We start from the raw sequence: 22,835 nt of genomic DNA on the forward strand, positions 1-22,835 counted from the left end.
CAAACTTTCCAATGTCAGGTACTAAAGTTTTGTTTTTTTTTATGTCTTAACTATAGACATTTCATCAATTTTTGTATTAGGATTAATTTTATTTCTGTCAATAAAAAATAAATCTAATGAAAAATATTGATGTCATATTTGCCAACTGTTTAATAACACTGTTAAATATCAAAAGTAAAAATGAGGAAATGTATCATGTTTTCTATACTATTTAAAGTTCTTGATATCAAACCTTTTCTTGAATGCTTAGTTCAAAATACTCTTCAAAATAATATGGTAGTATGAGGTTATTCATCCTGAGCCTATCTGATACAAATCACTGATATATACATGATAAAAGCTGTCCTTCAATATCCTTTATGCTATCCTACTGACAGACTTTTCTTTCCATTTTTGAGTATCCGCCAAATATTTATTAACAATTTATTGTATAAAGATATTGTAATGCATCCGAACCAATGTCAACTTTATCAAATTTGATATAAAACTAATATAGGTATAATTATTCCACGTATTGCCAAACACTCAAATGCCTTCTTTATTTTTATTTAATGTATATTCAGTATCAGAGAGTATAGTGGTATATTAACGTTGGTCACCAGTTCTGTTATATGTTCTGCTGCAGACATATTCGTAACAACAGGCGTGCATAGGCTTGTTATCATGTGTGAGAAAGCGTGTATGAGTAAGTGTACTTGAGGGTAAGTGTATGCTTTTCCAACTGCGTGTGTGTAAGTGGAAGGAAGTGTGCGGATGTGGTGAGTTGTGTTGAGTGTGCATCCTCACAAAAATGCTCATTAATGTCTAAATACGTGGAATTAATGAACAAGAAAAATCCTGTAGTCTTTTAACATTTTAATGCTGTATCTTTTTTATTATAAATATAGCCTACGAATATCTGACAAATCATTGTTTGCTACACTCAAAGCTCATACATGTTTAATCAAAGTTTATATACATGGTATCTTATGAAGGTGACACTTTAGAAATTGGTTCAGGGTATCAATATAAGAAAATAGGTAAATGGAACATGTGTCTGAAATTGTTTTGTCCCCAATCTGCCTACTTGAGTTTCAGCTTCAAATAAAAAAATGTCTTGGAAATTGAAAGCTTATACCAAATTTCTATAGTACTGGTCACTTTTATTGCACACACATCATATACAATTATTTCTTACCAAATTAACAATTTTTACAATTATTAATCAACTACATTTTGTTAAACTGTGTTTTATACTGAAGGTTCTTTCTCTTTGTACTTTAAACAAAATAAACAAATTGTTGATTTGATTTTCATGTTATTAAATTACAATTTTATGTATATTTATAAAGTTATCTCTAAGCTATATTTGATCAAAATTGCAACAGGTTGACATTTCCCAATACATATTATTACATTTTACTGTATAATGTATAATAATAGTGTCTAATAATGATCAAAGAAACATGTCGAGAGGAGGCAGACTCTGTGTTGGGAGAGCTGTTGGGGTGAGTATAAGATTTAACGCTACTTTGCTCTGGTTGAGCGAACATTCACCCCCTGCACAGTTGAGTGACTGCTCACACTGACAGGGGATGGGGGTTGACATATACAGTCTTCTCTGTATGTCAGTAGACATTGATATGCTCAAAGAGGTAATCCCTGTGTACTTGTGAAGAATTATAGTACCATTTCTTTATTATGTTTATGGTATCCCTCTTCAACCATTACTGAGTATTGTGGTGTTCAAAACAGATTAAATTTTGGTTATCAGTAAATATATCCATTTTGGGACTATCTAATTTCAAAAATGTCCATCTGAACCAGAGTCACATGTCAGTAGATCTTGATCAAAGGAACTGATTGATTTCAACAACGTGTGAGCACAAGTCATGAATACTAAGATAGAATTTTTTATTTATAGGTGTTTTACCCAAAGCGTTCTTGGTTCTTATTCTTAAAACACCTATAATTTTGTTACAATATTTTAAATATTTATATTCTATTACATATTTAGTGGTGTCAATAATAGCACAATAAGCTGCGGTTGTACAATAGTTTAGCATATTGACTATATTGTTATGCGACTTATTATACCAGTAAAATTGAGAAATAGAACAAAATATAACATTTATTTACTTAAAGGTAGACTTGTTATGCTTTTATTGGTGATTATAAATTTATTAGATCATCTACGGTTGAAACTTGTCAAAACTACATAAAAATGAATTTACTGGGATAGTGAAAGTTATAAATAGAGTAAATCACAAGTAGGATTTACAATAATTGTGCTGCATATAAGAACAGATTTGGTTTCTAAGAACTGATTGAAATTGCAGCTATTGTATTCATAATAATTCTTGAGTCTGTAGGGACAAAACTATCATTAAACCATTCTGCTCTAACTAAATTTGTTCATAGCTTTTTGTGGGCATAACTCTCATTTTAAAGATAATATTCATCCATTATAAGTGCTATAACAACTAAAACCAAAATTGTAAATTAATTCAAACTTCACATTATGAAAATTGTACACATTTTTAAAAATTCCAAAACATGGGAATGTAAGATACCTTTAAAATGAGATATTTTTCAAAAATGTGTCAAAAAATAAGAGATAGTAATGGTAAAACAAATTGTTTAGTTGGAAAAGCTCATCAGAACAGTTGTTTCATAAGTTATATTTATATCAATTACGTTTAGGTCTTCTACATAATTATTATAAAATATTATATTGAAGGCTGACATCCTGAAGCAATTTTGATGGGTAAAAGTTTTATTTTTTTGAGCTAAGCCGTTAAGAAGTCTTACATGAAGTTGAATATATGTCATTACTGCATTGCTTAAAACTCATGACCACAAGTATTTTAAAAAGACAACAGGATTTAACACATTTTTTCATTAAAATCTTGTTATTTTTTTAAAAAAACAGTCTATCATCAATAACATAGTTATATAAGTGACATCTTTAAAGATAGTTATTTCAGTAAAAGATTACTTATCAAGAGGAAGTTGGGTATCATTTTAAATTAAACCTTTTCTAAGATCTTGTTTTGGAAACTTGTGGCTGTTTATTCACTTTGCTCAGGCAGAATAATAAATCGGAACGGCCCGAAAAGTTCTTACCTTTGTATGTATGTTTGTGTAGGTATGCGAACTATCTCGAAAACTTGTCGTGCCACTAAGTGATTTCGCACCGAGGATAGTCTGTTAAATAGTAAGGTTACAGCTGATGATTGGGATTTTTCATTCTACTCGTAATAGGCAGGAAGTAGATAATATGAGACCAGGGTAAACGCTTTTTAACTGAAGTAGCCATCTCATTTCTCCCTCTGAGCAACAAGAAAAACGCAACTAAAGCTCTGAAAATAACTTACACTGGAAGTATATTACATGACTATAAGTAGACCAATTTTGACCGAAGTAGGCCTACGTAGGTTTCTTAGATCTGCGTAAGTATATATTTTCTAGATCGGGATTACAACACAAACTTAACTATGGCGTCAGAAATATCTTATACCGGCAGTAAATTACAACGGCCAGAAGTAGGCATAATGTTTGACGGAAGTAGGCCTTTCAGTTTGACGTGTATATGTAGGCTACATATATTATTGATCGGGCAAATACGCAAACTCAACTATAGCACCGAAAGAGACTGGAATTACATGCTTTTTTGCCGAAATTGGCTTCTCAGACCTGTCTATATATGCTTACATTATTTTCTTGATTAGGGTACCAAGGCAAACGGCATAAACATAATTCACTCGGACTAAATAGTTCTTGTACGCGCACCAAACCTCAAATAAGTACAAGTCGCAAGTTTGCTTAATCTGGCGACGCAACGCCTGTTAAGAGAAGAATGAGCTTACTTGTAGTCTTTGCTACACGCGATTATTACACGAAGAAAATAATTGATTGTCATGTATGCTTCTATCTAAAGTCAATATTTGGGTAAGATGGTTGTTGGAAAAATTTGATTTTTTATGTACTACTATTACTGTTTTGGATGGTCTACAGTCCAAGCCAATAAAGATCAGTTGTAATCAGTACGATAGCGTATCCAAGATTCAAGTTTTTGAGGAGCCAACCTCAAAAAGCTCGTATGTCACAAAGTAGCATGGGATGTAAAGTAACTTACTTAAAAGAAAAACTAAATTGTTAATCTTACGGCTGATTTTAGGAGTACGCTTTAAATTTTCCGATCCACACGCATAGAAAAATTGCACACTAAATTTGGCAGGACCCTTTCTGAGGATACACAGGGAGCCCCCTCGAGTTCCCTCAATAAACAGCTGGCTAGGATATATTCAAGGAAGGTGTTCATGCTAAAGTCTGAAGATTACTTACTACTAAGGTTACGTAAAGGTAACGGAAAGAAAAAAGATTATCACCCACGGGAAACTGGATAAACATTTAATCAGATATAGATGAGGGAAAAATCTACAACTAATTTTTATTTGGACGAAGGAAAATCTTAGTAATACCTTATAGAGCGATGTCTTATATAGAAATGAGGTTTACAAGAAATTCCAATTACTTGGCTCATTACATGAAAGTGAGTTATAACTGTTATCAGTTGATAGCAATCTATCCCTGATTCCATTAGAACTTAGTTGGTGGGTGGAGAGAGGAAATTAAAGCTGAGGGTTAAGCAAGGTAATAGACAGTGTTAGTCTAAATATCTAAATGTTTCAATTCTAGTGTCATGTTTTATAATGAGTGGAGTCAAGGTATATTACAGTTAAACTTCAACAATAAATGAGCAGAAATCCCAAATTAGTAAGACAATTATCTAAGTATTATTTCTGTAAAGTGTAATACGCAATGTGTGACATTCATGAGGAAGTGTCACCGATATTAATGGATAAAAATTGTTTAAAATTGGCCTTATACACTAGGATGAGTACCTAGATCATTAGTTTACAGTTTAAGTTTTATTATCACCCAATCAATAAACGTACAACAAAATTACAAAGTTTTATTTGATATTTCGTATTGAAATTTTAAAAAGAGTTGGTTTTCATACTAATTATATATCTTGAAAAATCATTTTATGGTTTAACCAATGAAATAAAGTAGAAAACTAGGGATAAATTGGAAGAAAATTAATTGAAAAATACAAAATTATACCAAATATTCAAAATTATTATCAAATAAACATATATATCATAAAGTAACCAGATAAATTATGACTAGCATACAGTACGGTAGTGCACTAAGCTTAGTGTCCTAATAAATTTAAGAACAGAGTAAAGGAATTTCAAATTGTTGACAAATGCGCACGGCACCCACCATGCATTAGTTATATGACGAGTGCAACCGAGATTGTGTATATGATGAATGCAACCGAGAGTACGTTATGACAAGTGCATCCAAGATTGTGTATATTACGAGTGCAGCCGAGAGTACGTTATGACGAGTACATCCAAGACTGCGTATATGACGAGTACATCCAAGATTGTGTATATGACGAATGCAACCGAGAGTACGTTATGACGAGTGCTTCCAAAACTGCGTATAAGACGAGTGCAACCGAGAGTACGTTATGACGAGTGCAACCGAGAGTACGTTATGACGAGTGCATCCAAGACTGCGTATAAGACGAGTGCAACCGAGAGTGTGTTATGATGAGGGCATCCAAGACTGTGTATATGACGAGTGCATCCCAGATTGTGTATATGACGAATGCAACCGAGAGTACGTTATGACGAGTGCAACTGAGGTTGTGTATATGACGAATGCAACCGAGAGTACGTTATGACGAGTGCATCCAGGATTGCGTATAAGATGAGTGCAACCGAGAGTGTATTATGATGAGTGCATCCAAGATTGTGTACATGACGAGTGCAACCGAGGTTGTGTATATGACGAATGCAACCGAGGTTGTGTATATGACGAGTGCAACCGAGATCGTGTATATGACGAATGCAACCGAGAGTGCGCTATGACGAGTGCATCCAAGATTGTGTAAATGACGAGTGCAACCGAGAGTACGTTATGACGAGTGCATCCAACACTGCGTATATGACGAGTGCAACCGAGGTTGTGTATATGACGATTGCAACCGAGAGTACGTATATGATCGGTAGACACTATTATTGGGAAGTAAAATGTGTCAAACTCTAAATTGTTACTCATTGGCCTTAAACACCAGTACTATACAAAACTAAGATCTTTACAGTAAAATTATCGAGATTATTGAAAAGTTGAGTAAACTTCTTAAGATTTTACAAAACGTCAGGAACAAAAGTGGTTGTTCCCGGTGGGCAACTTGTTTTCTCACATCTGAGTGCTACGTCTCATTCAAAAATACTATTATCGCCGAAAGATACGTTTGATAAATGTAATGAACAACATTTTTATCACTATTATTAAAACAATATTAATTTTATTACCTTTACTTCGTTATCAAATAATTTAGACCTGTGACAATTTTTAAGCTATGATTTTACAAATTTGTTTTCATGGTTTTAACTACTTATTCACTGTACAAAGTTACCTATATTTATCACTTTCAAAATTTCTTTAAATCTTGTATGGTAGATATTTTTAGAACTCAGAAATTCGTTAAACATTTTAAAACCAATTTTTTAAATGCTAGGAAGTCAAAATAAAATATTAACCCACTTTTGCATCCAAACATCTAATTACTTTTTCAGTGCTATATTAATACTAATATTTAAGTGTTTGATAACAGTAATACCCAACAACGATTTTCATTTAATTTTTTAAATCCATAAGAAGCAGATTTAAGAAGTAACTATCTTATACTCTTTAAAGTCATTCCAGTGAAGAGCCTTTTAACATTTGTAAAATGAAACCATCACTAAGCCAAAAGTCAATATGGAGCCATCGTATTTACAATTTAGGCAGAGGGTCTGAAAGCATGTCGGTAGAGGCCATGGACAGGGGGTGGTAGAGTAGGGGTTTCAGAGAAAATAACGAGCAGCAGGGGCTACTAGAGAGTGCTAGAGTTAAGACCCACCATTTAGAGCCCTACCTACAACCCTCCCTTACCTCGACTCACATTGCTTTGTGTTTGTTTACCTCACTCTCGCTGATGCTTCATTTAAATATCAGGTTTTACACTATAAATGTCACATCCTTTCATTCTCTCCCCACATTAGAAGATATTCAACTGTATACAATTTTAATACGTATTTACTAAAATGTCGAGCACTTTAGATATTATTAAAGATTAGGATTTTGAACATGTATTCATAAATAAACGTAGAATAATATTAATTGAATTACTATTATTTATAGTCTGGTTTAAATACTAAGACGTATTTAAGAAATGTATTAATTTCTGGCAGTGCTTCTGTATGTTTCCAAAATAATGTATATTGAAAGTGTTAACAATGTATTATCAATCATTTCAACATACATGTCTGATAAATAATTGTTCGTGTATATACCCTCTACCACACTTTCCTACGTACAGTCAGGTTGATCGCTGCCATCTTTACCTTCTCTTTCTCATTTTTTCCTTTAATCTTCTTTATTTCAACCATTACTTCAACAAATTCAATGTACTAAACTTGAAAGCGCTCTTCTCTACCTTTATCTATTCTTCTGCTCAGCCAATACCAATATAGTTTTTGTATATGCCACATGAAAACCCTCAAGTAATATTGAGAGGATAAGGTACCCGAAGGATGAGGTTTTTTAGGCAAAATAAACTTAATAACTAAAGGGGACGTAGTCCGGTTATTATTACGATCCAATGTGATGTGAAATATTAATTGTAATGACATGTGAAACGACATAGACTTTTATAACTTAAGACCTATGGTAAACTCCAAATACTGCTATGTCTGTATAGCCTATTTGGTTTTCTTTTAACAGAGGGCCTAGTAGTTAGCCATCCGGTGTATTGTGCACTCTCTCTTTCAGGTTTAAGTTGTGTCAAATCCCAGGTCGTTACAAAACCACGAGATCTTCCGAACAATGGTTACCTGTTCCAACCCCTCTTCCGTATGCTCAAGAAAACCTAGGGACCTTAAGAGTTTGCTCTGTAATGCCGGACATTAAAATATGACGTGCTCGGCTGTTTCGTCAGCCTCGCCACATTTCCTGCACAGTGTTTCCTGAACCGGAAAACGTATTCTGTTCAGGTGGCTTCGGAATATCCAATGACCTGTAATAAAACTAGTTATCTTACGAATCTCCGCTCTACTCTTTCTAAGAGCATTATGTTGCAATGTTCCTTGATGGTCCGTTGAGCATCTGCTTTGCTTGAACGCCCCCCTCAGTTTTTCTCCAATGTTGTCGATGTTTGTTAAACACCCACTTGGCAACTGATGTACGTGCTAAGTTATTTGAAACCCCACACGTTGGTTTTAGAATGATGAGAGAGGATATCCTGTGAAGACGGTAGCTTTTATAGATCACACATAAAATTTAAACAAGTTTTTCTTTATTTCAGAAATATATCAATAATACGTTTACATAGACAAGTTACTTGTTCCAGAGGACACCAACGGAAGTCCTCGTACTGCTCCATCACCTGGCGCAGGACCACCAACAGAAACATGTCCATGTTATTTGGGATGTTGTTCCTTGTGCTGGTGTTCTTCGGTTCTGCCTAGCTGAAGGTTCTGTGTTTCTTCTTGGTGAATACGGTTTTCTCTTTTATATGTGTAGAGATGTGTTTCTGATTTTATAAGACTGGTCTTCAGGTGTTTGTATGTATAAGATAATCCAAAATAGGTTTTGCTCTTTTAAATGCTCTGTCTACTTGCAAAAGATTGTCCTCAAAGAATTCGCAAAAGATTAATTCTCAAAAACACCTTACTCAGAGCAAAAAAATAAACAAAATGACAGTCGTATCCATGGAAATTAATTAAAAGACAACAAATATTTTATAATTTATCTCCATTAGTTTCCATGGGCTTATTGATTGTAGAGGGGCAATAATTCGATTTGGGGGGGGGTCCACAACAAATTATTAATGGCCTAATATTATAATAATATTATTAATTAATTATAATTTTTAATTTGTAACTGCTTGACTAATTTACATACAACATGTCTGTCAATAATCTGGCCTATGACTTCTAAACGTCACAATGTGTTATTATGTATTGTTCATTTCTAACCTAATTTGAGTATTAGATTAATGTGTGTCAGATTATAGCTCTCGAAATGTGTTGTTACAGTCTTTTTGTTTCATTTATCCATGGAAAAAGTACGAGAACATATTTTGTTAATGCTCCTTGTAAAGGATTGGGTTGTTATTTTAGTACTCTAATTCAGAGAGAATGGCATGTAATGAATTTTATTTAAAGCCACTAAAAATAATATAACAGTGAAAATATAACAGATTCCAATTTTATCTCAGTACTATACATACTTATAATATAAGTAAAAATAATCTATAAGTGGGTGTTACACCTTTTGAAAGGTGATATAAAATCACAACTTACTTGGGTAAAGTATCCGGGTTGGATGTCTGCGTGGTTCGGTGGACCTTCGCCAACTCAGACTGAGTTCCGGACAGTGACACCGACTCATCGGTGAACCGGAAATGCTGCATAAAACATGACGATATATTAGGAAATTCCTCTTCCACGCTCAAAATGGAATACTGCAGTCAGAAAGGTATTCTTTGGTTGAGTAAAATATTTAGCGTGAGTTCATAAGTGAATAACCGTTTCGTACCTAAAAATCATATTGAGCTTTCGCTTTAGCCTAGTCTATCACAAACGAAGTGTGACACAAACAGGACTTTTATTTTAATTGCGTTCTTCTGTTTCACAATGAAATAGTATATATTGTATAACAGTGTTCATAAATACAATGAATAAATACACTTACAAGCTTGGCGAGAACGGCTTGACTGTGAGAAATCTGGTCTTGTAGAGCTTGTAACTCCTGCTGTACAAGCTCTCGTACTTTCTCCCCTCCCAGCGCCTGAACGGAGGTACAAAAAATCTTCTTTAGTTGTGAGTACATAACATAAGCTCATATCATACTAATTTCGAATATCTTAATTCATTATTATTACATAAGCTATAAATACATGTATACAAAATTCTGCTCTAGTTATAGAACAGCACGATTTGCGCAGAAATAAAATATTGTCTTAACTACGACTAGTTAAAATTATTTTTAGGCTAACTTCTTTTGCTTGTAAACAGTGCCACAATATGACTAAATTCTACCTACAGTATTTACATTTATGTATATCTCCCTATGGGGAGATATTTCGTGTATCAATGCAAAAGCTTCTACATAAACAATGACAATTTAATTAAATGGCTCATAGGGAAGTATTAGAGCCTAAGGGTTAACCACTGACTTGTAGAGACGTCACCAGAGCTAAGAAATAGTTGCAGTGGCAAAACAACCAGGTGTGTTTAGTGCGTATTACTAACGTTCGTATCTTTGATTCTGTATTACCTCTCAAAACTGTTGTCTACGTTAGACGCTTTACTCATGATCACTCAGCCTAGGTAGACCATCAGTAAAAATGTATTAATTACACTAAAATAGGACAGTAGTTTAAATGTAGCAACCCATATGTGTAAACTAAATTCTGGATAAATTCGTTTCTAAAATTACAAGTGGACATTTTTAACCACACACAATTGGGTCACATTGTAAAAGCATCAACAGTTAATCCAGAAATGACAATGGTGGACAAAAACAGACTGGAAGGAGATTGTGTAGGCCCTGTGAGACTGACAACCCTCAAATAATGCATGCCTCGACTGGCAGGGGGGAGGGGGCGGGGTGGGCGGCAAGGTGTAGAGTGGATGGGGGTAATCTCTGGTTATTACACAGCTTGCTTTGTTCATTGTACTCAGCTTCTGTTTTCATCCAGAAATTTGATTCGGGTATTATTTCTGTTATTACTTCCGCTGTTTACCCTCTACAAGTTTAAAAGAATAATTTGACACCCTTTTCTTTTTGGAGGTTTTGTTTGAAGCATTTGCCTTTGCTTGTTCTTGCAGCCTACTATTGCACATTAATAATGTACGATTTGCATCTATTCTGTAGAAAAGTTTAGATTAATTTATGTTTACGAAAAAGGTTAAATCGCTTTGAAAACTTATCTTCGTTAAAGATTATTATAACAGCAGCAGTTCAATGTGGAGCAAATGTGTAATAGAAAGAAAACGTAAGTACCTGTGTATCTGTTGAAAGATTTCCTTGTGCTGCATCTTTTAGTTCTATGCAATCTTGAGGTGGTGGATCTGGACTGAAACAAAAATATGGATTTATTACATTTATTGTTAATATATTCAATCGATTAGATTGATTTAATAGCGTGATAAAATCTTGACGTATCGAAGGTTTCAATTTGGAAGCCCAAACCCATAACCCCATATTTTATGAGAGGAGGGATATGTTGGCCTCCTTCTGTAATATTACTTATCCAAGATGTAGGATATTTAGAAAGTGTGGACCAAAATGTCGAGAAATACTAAAATAGTATATCTTATAGGACAAACCTTTCTTTTTTTAGAAATGTTTATTTCAGTTTTTGCTGGGTTTAAAATGCCTTGTTAGGACGTCGCTTCGTTTCTATTTTGAACGACAGTTTCATTTAACACATCTTAAGGGTGTTACATTGATTAAATTTTACACTTCGCAAGGTCTCATACATCATTGACCCTCACAACGTTAATTTTAATGGTTTCAGTATTGTGGCTATTTTCAAAAATAATATTACTGGCAAACTGTTTTTTGCTTTAATCTATAACTTAAAACATATATTTCTATGCTTTTTCTGAGTTCTACGTAACTTTTGGTGGAAGTATACTTATACAATCAGAGTATATCGTTCTACTATTATAAATTTAAAAGGTTGATGTATGAATGCATGGGTGTATGAATGTATATTTTTCAATCGCGCAAATAAAACTTAACTTATTGAGTTGAAATTGTGTATAAACTTAGCCTACTTAAGTTTAAACAATACTAAGACTTCGTCCTATTCGTATTTAAGACGTTGGCATAAGCGAGAGAGGCTGACACATTAAGTCCTATCATTAATAATTTCCGTAATTCTTTATGTGTTCATATTTCACCTAGATAAATGTATTTGAGGATCTAGAATCAATATACTTTCAAATGCACATTTAATAAAATATTACGTACGTTATCAGTAGTACAATTTAAATAACAATGACAAAAGTACAACGTTTATGGTGCCTGTGACGAATTTCAATAACATTAGGGATATTATTAAAACAATGATATACGAGCCAACATAATCTTCAAAACCAGGACCATTTGCACGAAAGAAAATCAAAAGTTTTTTATAACATTTAGGCCCAGTATTTATTTATACGGTGTTTTAAAGAAGAAAAAATACACATATACACTAATGATCATGTGTCTCCTTGCAACATTCATACGTCCTTGCTATAGTCGTGTCAGATTTTGTGTTACTCAATGTTTTCTCAATGATGTAAGGGAGTAGCTTGTGTTTTATTGATAGTTTTAAATGGCAAAATTTCAGAAACTTCCTAAGTATTAGACACAGTACAGTGACTGCGTTAGACACACATTACTACTGCCCCGGCTCTTCTTAAGTACTTGAACCGTCGGAGTAACAATGTTAACAACGTTTTCTGTAGCTAGAGATGAATTATAGTTTAACAACGAATTCTGTAGCTAGAGATGAATCATAGTTTAACAACGTATTCTGTAGCTAGAGATGTATCATAGTTTAACAACGTATTCTGTAGCTATAGATGTATCATACTTTAACAATGTATTCTGTAGCTAGATATGTGTTATAGTTTAACAACGTATTCTGTAGCTATAGATGTATCATACTTTAACAATGTATTCTGTAACTAGAGATGTATCATAGTTTAACAACGTATTCTGTAGCTATAGATGTATCATACTTTAACAATGTATTCTGTAGCTAGATATGTGTTATAGTTTAACAACGTATTCTGTAGCTAGAGATGTATCATAGTTTAACAACGTATTCTGTAGCTAGAGATGTATCATAGTTTAACAATGTATTCTGTAGCTAGAGATGAATCATAGTTTAACAACGTATTCTGTAGCTAGAGATGTATCATAGTTTTAACAACGTATTCTGTAGCTAGATATGATGTATCATACTTTAACAATGTATTCTGTAGCTATAGATATGTATCATAGTTTAACAACGTATTCTGTAGCTATAGATGTATCATACTTTAACAATGTATTCTGTAGCTAGATATGTGTTATAGTTTAACAACGTATTCTGTAGCTAGAGATGTATCATAGTTTAACAACGTATTCTGTAGCTATAGATGTATCATACTTTAACAATGTATTCTGTAGCTAGATATGTGTTATAGTTTAACAACGTATTCTGTAGCTATAGATGTATCATACTTTAACAATGTATTCTGTAGCTAGAGATGTATCATAGTTTAACAACGTATTCTGTAGCTAGATATGTATTATAGACTTTAACAACCTATTCAGTAACTAGAGATATATCATGGTTTAAGTAAGTTTTTAAATATATTGTATTTCAACCGTGTCTGTACCCATAGCAGTAAAACACGAGAGTTTTGATTCCTTTGAAGTGAAATTACGATCACTTATTGAAGACATTTTTAGTGTAGGCAAAAGTTTTGCAACACCTCGAATTTGCACAGGATATCTACCAGGATATCAGAATAGTACAGTTCAAATGTTGGCACATAACGTAGCTATAGTGGGAAAGATTGATTCAATGCGAATGTTGAGTTTAGCTCCAGTTCAGCTTCGAGCAGCGTCTGGAATCTGATTCATACAAATATTGGATTCTCGGAAGGTTAACAACCTTAACTGTGTAATATTTTTCTTTCCCATTTCATATCAATTGTTGCTTAGAATATATATCAAGTAATAGCTAATATATTTTTCTCTTAAACTAGGATTAGAATAAAACTGTTTTGCAAATTATATTTAAGTATTCAAACATGGACCTACTTATGAAAATAATGAATTGCTAGTAAAACTGAATATGTATGGTACCTCTTGGCACATGTGGAGAGGCAGTTGCCCATGCCTTGCCGGTCTCAACATGTTGGCTGCCCAGCTGCCCGGGTTTGCATCTCGTCTCGTCACTGTAAACATAGGCACACAATCTTAACATTAAAAGTCTATTTATACCGCGTTCTGTTGTAGTTACAATAATCTTACGTATATATATATATATATATATATATATATATATATATATATATATATATATATATATATATATTTAATATCACAAACAGAAATTATCATATGAGGATAACTAATGAAAAAAGGAGAAAAAAAGACAAGTTGTAATTCTGATAGAAAGTACGATACCAGTAGTATACCTGTATGTACTTGTAAACTTCATCCAGACCCCTTCGGTTCCTCGTGCCCGCCATCCCTTTAACCAGATAGAACTATAAACCACCAGCTGTTTCTATAATGACTCACCTACTAGCTTCGCCATTAGAGAAACCAACTTTTTCACCCGAATCATATCTTCAGACATTCGATCAAATATTTATAAAGCACATAGAAAATAAAATAAGCGATACAACAAGATCAAATTTGATAAATGAACCAAACAATAGATATAGACGTAGGTCTACTACGTTTAAAGTTTGGAACAATAAAGTTAGTTTTGTATAAGAATGTGACATTAAAATTACATTATAGATGTATAACAATATTACAACATTAACATTTCAAAGTAGTTTATTATTGACATTGTTCTCATACAGCTAGGGTCACAAGGGAAACTTGTGCTTTGTTAGAAGTTTGTTTTTGCTGGCATACCATAGTCGTAGGTGGTTAGTCGGCGAATGTAGACCTATTGTGACCTGTATCCTGTAGTTCAGTTTTAATAATTAGTGTTGTGTTTTGTTTTTTATTAAGCGCATGTATTAGGGTTAGTGATGTTGACACACAACATGGTGGTTGTGATCAGGAATATGCGTCTTATGCGTGTCACAACGCTCTGGTATGATTTGTTTGTTTTTTTTCTATTTAGTTTGTAATTATGTGTTAGGTTAGTTATTTACCTGATGAAAAAGATCAGATTGCAAATCTCGAAAGTAGTGTTACTGATTCTTTGTATCACTGAACGATGGCAAATGTCCGGTAAAATCCGTGGAAACTTGTTTTTTGTTGTAAAACGGTACCGTCGCTTGGAACATTGGACTTCCGCAGCTGAAGTCTCACTCAGGGTGGTTAATATGCTTCCAAGAAATAGGTAATCAAAGAGTTTTGAATTTCTAAGTATGAGAGTAGTATTCAGTTCAAAGTGGGTGTTAAGCAGATCGTATTAAACTACAACTGAATTCGGAAAAGAATCTGTTGTTCCTATATTTAGAATTTAATTGAAATTGTATCTTTCTAAACCAACAAAATGCTAGCATGCTCTTTAATAATTTATTAGCTAATAATTTACGTAATCCTGCCAAATCCTACTTTTATTAATAGCTCTACAAAGTTTTTTTGTGGGACAATAGTCTTACACACGTCAAGATAATTATATTTATTTTTGTTTACAATAATTCTTAGAATTTGCCTTAAAAAAATGCATACTTTTTTGGAAAAAATGTTTTAGCTAAACCATATAAAATTAAAGGAAAAGTTCGTAGGAATGGCTTTTCTTCGTCATAGTTAGCGTCAGACTAGTCAACAATATTGGTGTCAGCTGCTGCATTCTGGAGAGCACGATTCTAGAAGTCTCTACCCTATTCCGACATGTTTATAAACTTTAACAAGTCTTCCACATCCGTCCTTTTAGTTAAGTTATTTTGTATATTTCATTTACAATGTTCATGCACTGATGTTTTGCCACGTATTGGTTACATTATTCTTCAGGATTTTGTGTCCATTTAATTACTACCTGTTTACGTACAGGTATATTTACAAAAAAAACGTGAAAAATCCTTTCTATACTGAAACACACGTTGTTCTTTTATCAAGGAAAGTAACTTTTTAACCATGAATATTTCTTGAAGTTTCCAAACTTTCTAATCCTCGTTCATTATATTTAAAGTGTCATTTTTCTTCGTATACTGTAATATTGTATTGTACTTTATATGTACTGTATTGTGTTTGCCTGTACTCTTTCTCTACACTACCAAATATGCGGGCAGGTGGAATAAAACTGTTGTCTCATCTGGAAAATATTCTATTTTCTTGAAAAAGTGCTTTTTTGAACATAATCAAGCAAATATTCAAGAATTAAGATAAGTTACGTAGTTTCTGGTTCGTAGTTTTAATGAACATTTTAGACTATGCTACAAATGTAACCTATAAGAAGGTATGGGTACGCCACACCACGTGTCACATAAGAAACTTCATTGAGATTGAATTCAGAATTACAAGTTTATAGCCCATTTAATTCTTGAGATGTCCTGCTGACAGATAGACAAGCAAACGGAAAAGAATCGTTACATCCCTAGACAAACCAAAAAGAAATTGTGCTAGCTTACTGAGTGATAAGCTTCATTGACATTCTGCCCAATCCCGTGGGTGGACGTACAATCATAGAACTCATTATTTTCCATGTATAAAATTGTTTTCATACTAAAGTTAAAGTTTACAAATGAAAACTTTCTCGAGAAAACTTGCAGATAGTTAGGCTACATGTACAAAGAATACTATACCACATAATGGCACTATAATATTATTATAATGCCACATGATTGTGCTCATTTTCGTTACAGTCTATAGACCAGTTTATTCTCAAGATATCTTGAAATGAATACATGAAATGAAAAATGTCTATATTGGAAGACGGAATTTGGGCTGTTTTATCCCATCCTTCCACTCAACCTCCACTCTTCCTCTATATCTTGCAGACAGATAGACAGGCAGACATAAACGAAACTTTCCGAGACCCTCGAGTTATTTTCCTAACGCTCAGCCAATAATTTTGTTCCGCAGCGTATCATTTAATTCGAGTAAAATCTTTAATTAACTCATATAAACTAATACAATTTAGTGAAAGGAAAACTTTTTTCGGTCTTATATCCAAAACAACTAATTGTTTTGCTATTGTTCAATTATAAGTTATACATGTTTAAAATATGAATTATTGACAACAGACTCTCTTTATAATTTGCTCTTTTGACACACTTTGGGCTAGGAAATAATTGAGAATTGGTTTATGAAGCGTATGAATTAATTGGATCAGTCTTATTTTATATGTAAAATCTACTTGAGGAGAAATTGAACTAAAATAGCCAGGGTGTCATAAGTTCTTAAACCATATTAAAATATGATTATAATTTTTTAAAGATGTGTAAGATAGCCCTACATGACTTTTATTTTGTAAGTAAAAGTATGGTATTTATGAATGGATTTAAATAAGTACGAGACGTTAAGAAGTAACAGTTAAATATTAATTTGTTTATGTTCATTATTGGCGATGGATAATTTTAAAGGCTAACGGGGTTTCGGCCATTTCCTAAAGTTATATGTATAAGTATGGTCAGTATGGTCTGTCTCAACGAATAATTCGTACAAGCTATAGTAATTTTTCATTACCAGTTATCAACCAATTGAAGTAGTATATGTATTATCATAGTTTTTTATATTCCTTAATATCAGTACATAAGACTTTTAAATCTTATGGTAGAGGAAAGGGTTGATGTTTTCGAGTGGGATTAATGCACAGAGTGTTGAACCCGAGCAGATAAATTTGGTCTCTTAGTCCGACCCACCACATTTCGAAGAGGAGATCTAGATTGTAACAAGTAGATTTGGGTTTTTAGTCCGGGTATCTCAAAACATCAGCTCTATTAGTGTTTTCTTTGTAAATTGAAGGTCCTACTGAAGGCCATTAGAGCTTTGGCCGGAAGTAAAGTTATCTTGTTACCGAGTTTGTAAACATGCATCCATAGACGCTGGTAAACATACAGTGTCAAAATGACATTAGTGAAAACTTTCGCTTTTAGAAAATTATGATTTATGAATGGATTTAAATAAGTACGAGACGTTAAGAAGTAACATTTAAATATTAATTTGTTTATGTTCATTATTGGCGATGGATAATTTTAAAGGCTAACGGGGTTTCGGCCATTTCCTAAACGTTATATGTATAACACTATGTAAAATGTCTGAAAATCTGTTGTCTTGAAATAATATACGTTTTACGATAACGGAGACACTGTCTGCCTCACCTTATCAAAGGAGTGAGTGATTAATTTAACAGTGGGGTCACAATAACAGCGTATCCAAGTGTTCAGTTGTTCAGTAAACGCTGTAGGTTCAGTCTTCACTCTGCAGGACCCTTATGATGTATACAAAAGTATAAAGGGTCGCTTAGATTCTGGATAGGATACTATGTCAGCTAAGTTAGATAAAGGAAATATTACAAATTTTATTGAACCCATACATCATATTGTTAATCTTAGTATTTCCACAAATAAATATTAATATTGTACCCAGGATTTTGGAGAAGCTTCAACTGAGCAATTATGTATTACAAAATGTATATCACAACCTTTCGATGATCCAAGTTTCCGGATACTTCGATTGCACTCATGTGGTAACCCATGGGCTATTACCTGCGGCTGCAATCCAATGGCGTATCTAGAATCAAAATCGGAGGGAGGGGGGGGCAAGTCATGGCCATTCAGGTTGTAACATTTTAGCACGGAAAAGGATAATGAAATCAAAATTTTAAGAAACTTATATATAATTACAAAATTATTTTATCAACTATGTTATGAAAATTATTCGATGAAAAAAATTTCTATCCTAGTTACATGTTTTATACCACTATAGTCCTTCTTAGATTTGTAGAACACTTTAGTTTCAATCTAGTCCTGATTTATCTTAAAGAATTTCTGATTAACGCTCATCAAACGCAACCCAGCCAATCTGTCCTCTCCCATTGCGACTTCTCAGCCAGGTCATTACCATTCAAAGGGTACTTAAAGATCATTGAACAGTAGCCGTAGTCATTGGGAAAGCACTTAAAATGAGGAGTGCATGCCTTGTTGCGAGGAGGAAAATTAGTCTCATCCATAAATGCAGCCATTTTAATATCCTTTAATTTGTTTCCTGGTAAATCCTCTTTTCCCCAAAAATTATACCACAAATACATTTCTGCAGAGATATCACCCAAAGGAAAATAGTTTATAGCTTTCTGAAGCTGCGTCGGGAGATGTATGTGGGTCACTGCAGAACTGTATACTTGGCCTACATGCAGTCGGTGTTGCAATACGATATTTTGGCGAGGGGCGGGATTCTGCAGTAGTGCTGTCTGTGGGTCACTGCATAACTTAAAATTTGGTCTACATGATTAGAACATATGATAATCAATCATTAAATTGAGTTTTATTCTTTGAATTGCTTAATTACTTAGCTATAAGAAGGTATGGGTACGCCACACCATGTGTCACATAAGAAACTTCATTGAGATTGAATTCAGAATTACAAGTTTATAGCCCATTTAATTCTTGAGATGTCCTGCTGACAGATAGACAATCGAACGGAAAAGAATTTGTTACATCCCTCGACAAACCAGAAAGAAATTGCGCTAGCTTACTGAGTGATAAGCTTCATTGACGTTCTGCCCAATCCCGTTCTGGGGAGTAATAAAACAGATTTTATTACTCAAGTTTTATTGATTCGAAATTTTTCAGGGTTTAAATTGCCCGCACTCCCTATTCCCAATTCGAAACTGTCCGCGTGATCTGCTTATTATTATTAACATAGCATAGAGTACCTTTTTACTACAATGCCTATTACATGATTTCTTTTATGAATACCTATATCACCTACACGTCCCCAATTTTGACCTCATGCTTCTTTCAGTTAAATAAAGCACTCAAAAATCAATATAATTTATTCTAAGTGAAGTCACAGTGAAATAATGCCATACTTTTCCTATGTGCCAATATGCTCTGATATCCAAGGTAGTATCTTTGATGTACTAGTTGATTGAGCGTTAGCGAATTCTATCACAATTGAAATAAGAAATATAAACATTCAGCGTTTAATATTTGTATTAAAACTCAAACTATTTAAGTAATCTTGCACAGAATATATTTCTATAATAGTTAAAGTTATATACGTTTAGCAATATATCGCGTGCTTGTCTAGGGCATGCCGATATTTCATGTTTTTTTTTTTTCAAACGCATGTATGAAATCTTTAAGTAAGTACTCACATGTAACCTCTCTTAAACAGGCTCATGAATGGATCGTATCGCGTTTATTTGAAATACAAGAAATTTTCGTTGTATTATTTGTAAATGGGAATCAAAATTTAAATTACGCAAAATTAGAGTAGATTTACGCAAAAATAGAATGTAGGAATGTCTCGTGTTTCAACATAGAACCTAGAGCTCAGAACGTGTATCAGTCAGACTTCAAATCGTTCCACAGCGTCGAATGTTTTGGTTGTAAATGTGCACACATTTATTATACCTATTCTCAAAAACAAATCCTTTTGTCAATAACACTTTTATGGTCTGCTACTACGAAATTCCTGCATTCTATAAATCTGTCTTATATGTGAATATAATCCAAATATGATATCTCTAGACGTACCGAACTCATTTATATATCATAAGCCTGTTCAAAACAAAGGTTCGACTTACATCTTAAGTGTTTCGTCAAGGTATTTTTATAAATTTTGGTAATCTATAGTTTAACTCCGAAAATCCTCGTATCCTACAAACAAATGTACAATTTTTTAGTTGTGGTGTACTGAAAATAATGATAATAATATTATCAACAATGATAAACAAAATTGTGATTGTGTACACTTGAGGTAGTTCCTGACTATTGGTTCTTTTGACATTGTGGCACGTCATATTTACAATAAGTGAGAGAAAAGAATAGAGGCATCAGGCACAAACACGACTCAATGAGCCATTCACCTCATCACAAAAATTTAAAATACAGCTGTGGCCGCAAAACTCGACAGTGGATTGCCTAGAAATCTGTGCACATCATCAACAATTAAAACACACAATCATTCTCGATACTGGAATTTAAGGTTTCTATACTCTGAATTCCAGCCTCATAGAATTGTACCAGCGTTTCCATTTAAATGGTTTTGACGTTGCCCACCCTACCCGCAAAAAAAAAGAAGAGTGTACGAGATGAAGCAATACAGATTTAAGTAAAAATTAAAACAAATTTTGAATCATATCATCCAAATTAGGTTGTTACTTAGGCAGGCATATAATGTAACCTCAAAGTAAAATGTGATCGAATTATTTTATGGAGATGTAGAGTTACAACCACTGCACAAAATATACAATAACAATGCAGACAATGCAAATATACAAAAATGGTTTTCTTGGTGAGCGCTGAAGGGTTTTTAGAGGGATGAGCTTTGACTCTATTACGTTGATTTCTCTTTATCAAAATATCAGTTTTAAAAATATCATACCATACCCTTGAATGCAAAATAAAATAGCCTGTTAATGTGATATATTTACTTTACATTAATGGTAAATCACAAAACGTCTAGAAAGGATAATTTGAATAAGTAGAAATAGTACTAAACGCATATTTACGAGTATCATAAGTAAATTCTGTTTATTTGAGTAAATGTAAAATTTAATCGCTCAAACAAGTGGAACAACTTATTTTTTTACAGTGCAGTACATACACAATTTAAGCATAACCAAATTTTATTTCTTAAATTCTTATTAACACTATTTTGGAAACAGTGTATGCTCGAATATTAATAAAATGCAGTACGCTTCAATAACGAAGTTAAAAATTGACATCATGTCGATGTGTTTAACAAAATTTTAGTGAGTCTGGAAAAAGTTATTTTTAACGTATCATGGTAAATGTGTAAAAAATCGTCTCAAAAGGAAATCTACACTGTCTTCCAACAGGTTGTGTCTCGTCATATTTTCTGAGCAACCTTACAACGTAGATTACTGGTGGCCATTCAAAAATGTAATTTTAATTGGAGTTTTTGCCTTCGTATAGGGCATTTGGATTATACTACTTGTTTTTAATATAAAAGGGACAAAACAGCCTGATTTAACGCTACAGTGAAAAGAAATGTAACTAGAAATCTATTAATTAAAAAGACGGATTTAGGGCTATTAAGCCCTCTCAAATATTCAAGAAAGGTCAATTAACTTACTATTCACCTGCCCCAGAATTACACGAGCTGAACCCCCAGAATTGAGCAGGTGTGTTGTAAAGTCTGATTAACTGTTGTCATCAGGTAACTGAGTTAGTTGATGGGCTGACGACATGCGAACGTAATCGATACTATCAGGGCCTAGGCCAGGCTCAGAAATACACAAGTTTGAATTTGGCTGTAGGTATCTTCTAAATTCTAATTAACTGTTGCCATCAGGTAGCTCAGTTAGTTGATGGGCTGACGACATGAGAATATAATCGATACTATCAGGGCATAGGGGAAGGGGGGTCTGGTCGTGGGTATTTATGACCTAGAATTGTGCTTTGGTGTCTTGTGAAGTCTGATTAACTGTTGTCATCAGGTAGCTCAGTTAGTTTGATGGCTCATGACATGCGAACTTATCGATACTATCAGGACCTAAGGCATAGAATAACACGAACTTGAGTTGGGCTGTGGGTGCCTTGTGAGGTCTGATTAACTGTTGTCATCAGGTAGCTCAGTTAGTTGATGGGCTCATGACATGCGAACATATCGATACTATCAGGACCTAGGCTTGGCCCAAAATTACACGGACTAAAATTGAGCTGTGGGTGTCTTGTGAGGTCTGATTAACCGATGTCATCAGGTAGGTCAGTTACTTGCAGGGCTCATGACATGCGAACATATCGATACTATCAGGACCTAGGCCTAGGCCAGAGTTACACCGACTAAAATCGGGCTGTGGATGTCTTGTGAGGTCTGATTAACCGATGACGTCAGGTAGTTCAGTTAGTTGATGG

At 33.6% G+C, this 22,835-nt stretch overlaps 1 protein-coding gene across 3 annotated transcripts in view; it reads right to left on the minus strand.

Annotated features, from left to right (window-relative positions):
• The window catches only part of LOC124362527 (mucin-5AC-like), a 200,124-nt gene that overhangs the window by 151,525 nt on the left and 25,764 nt on the right, over positions 1 to 22,835 (minus strand). For all 3 annotated transcript variants that reach the window (XR_006922470.1, XM_046817111.1, XM_046817110.1), the window contains exons 2-5: positions 13,963 to 14,054; positions 11,113 to 11,185; positions 9,799 to 9,894; positions 9,408 to 9,511 (exon numbers count right to left, since the gene is read on the minus strand). Coding sequence is in view for 2 of the 3 variants with exons in the window: in XM_046817111.1 (XP_046673067.1) it covers positions 9,408 to 9,511; positions 9,799 to 9,894; positions 11,113 to 11,185; positions 13,963 to 13,994 (305 nt within the window). In the remaining variant the exon portion in view is untranslated. The remainder of the gene's footprint in view (positions 1 to 9,407; positions 9,512 to 9,798; positions 9,895 to 11,112; positions 11,186 to 13,962; positions 14,055 to 22,835) is intronic.

This window comes from Homalodisca vitripennis, chromosome 5 (genome assembly GCF_021130785.1).
Source record: "Homalodisca vitripennis isolate AUS2020 chromosome 5, UT_GWSS_2.1, whole genome shotgun sequence".
NCBI lineage: Eukaryota > Metazoa > Arthropoda > Insecta > Hemiptera > Cicadellidae > Homalodisca > Homalodisca vitripennis.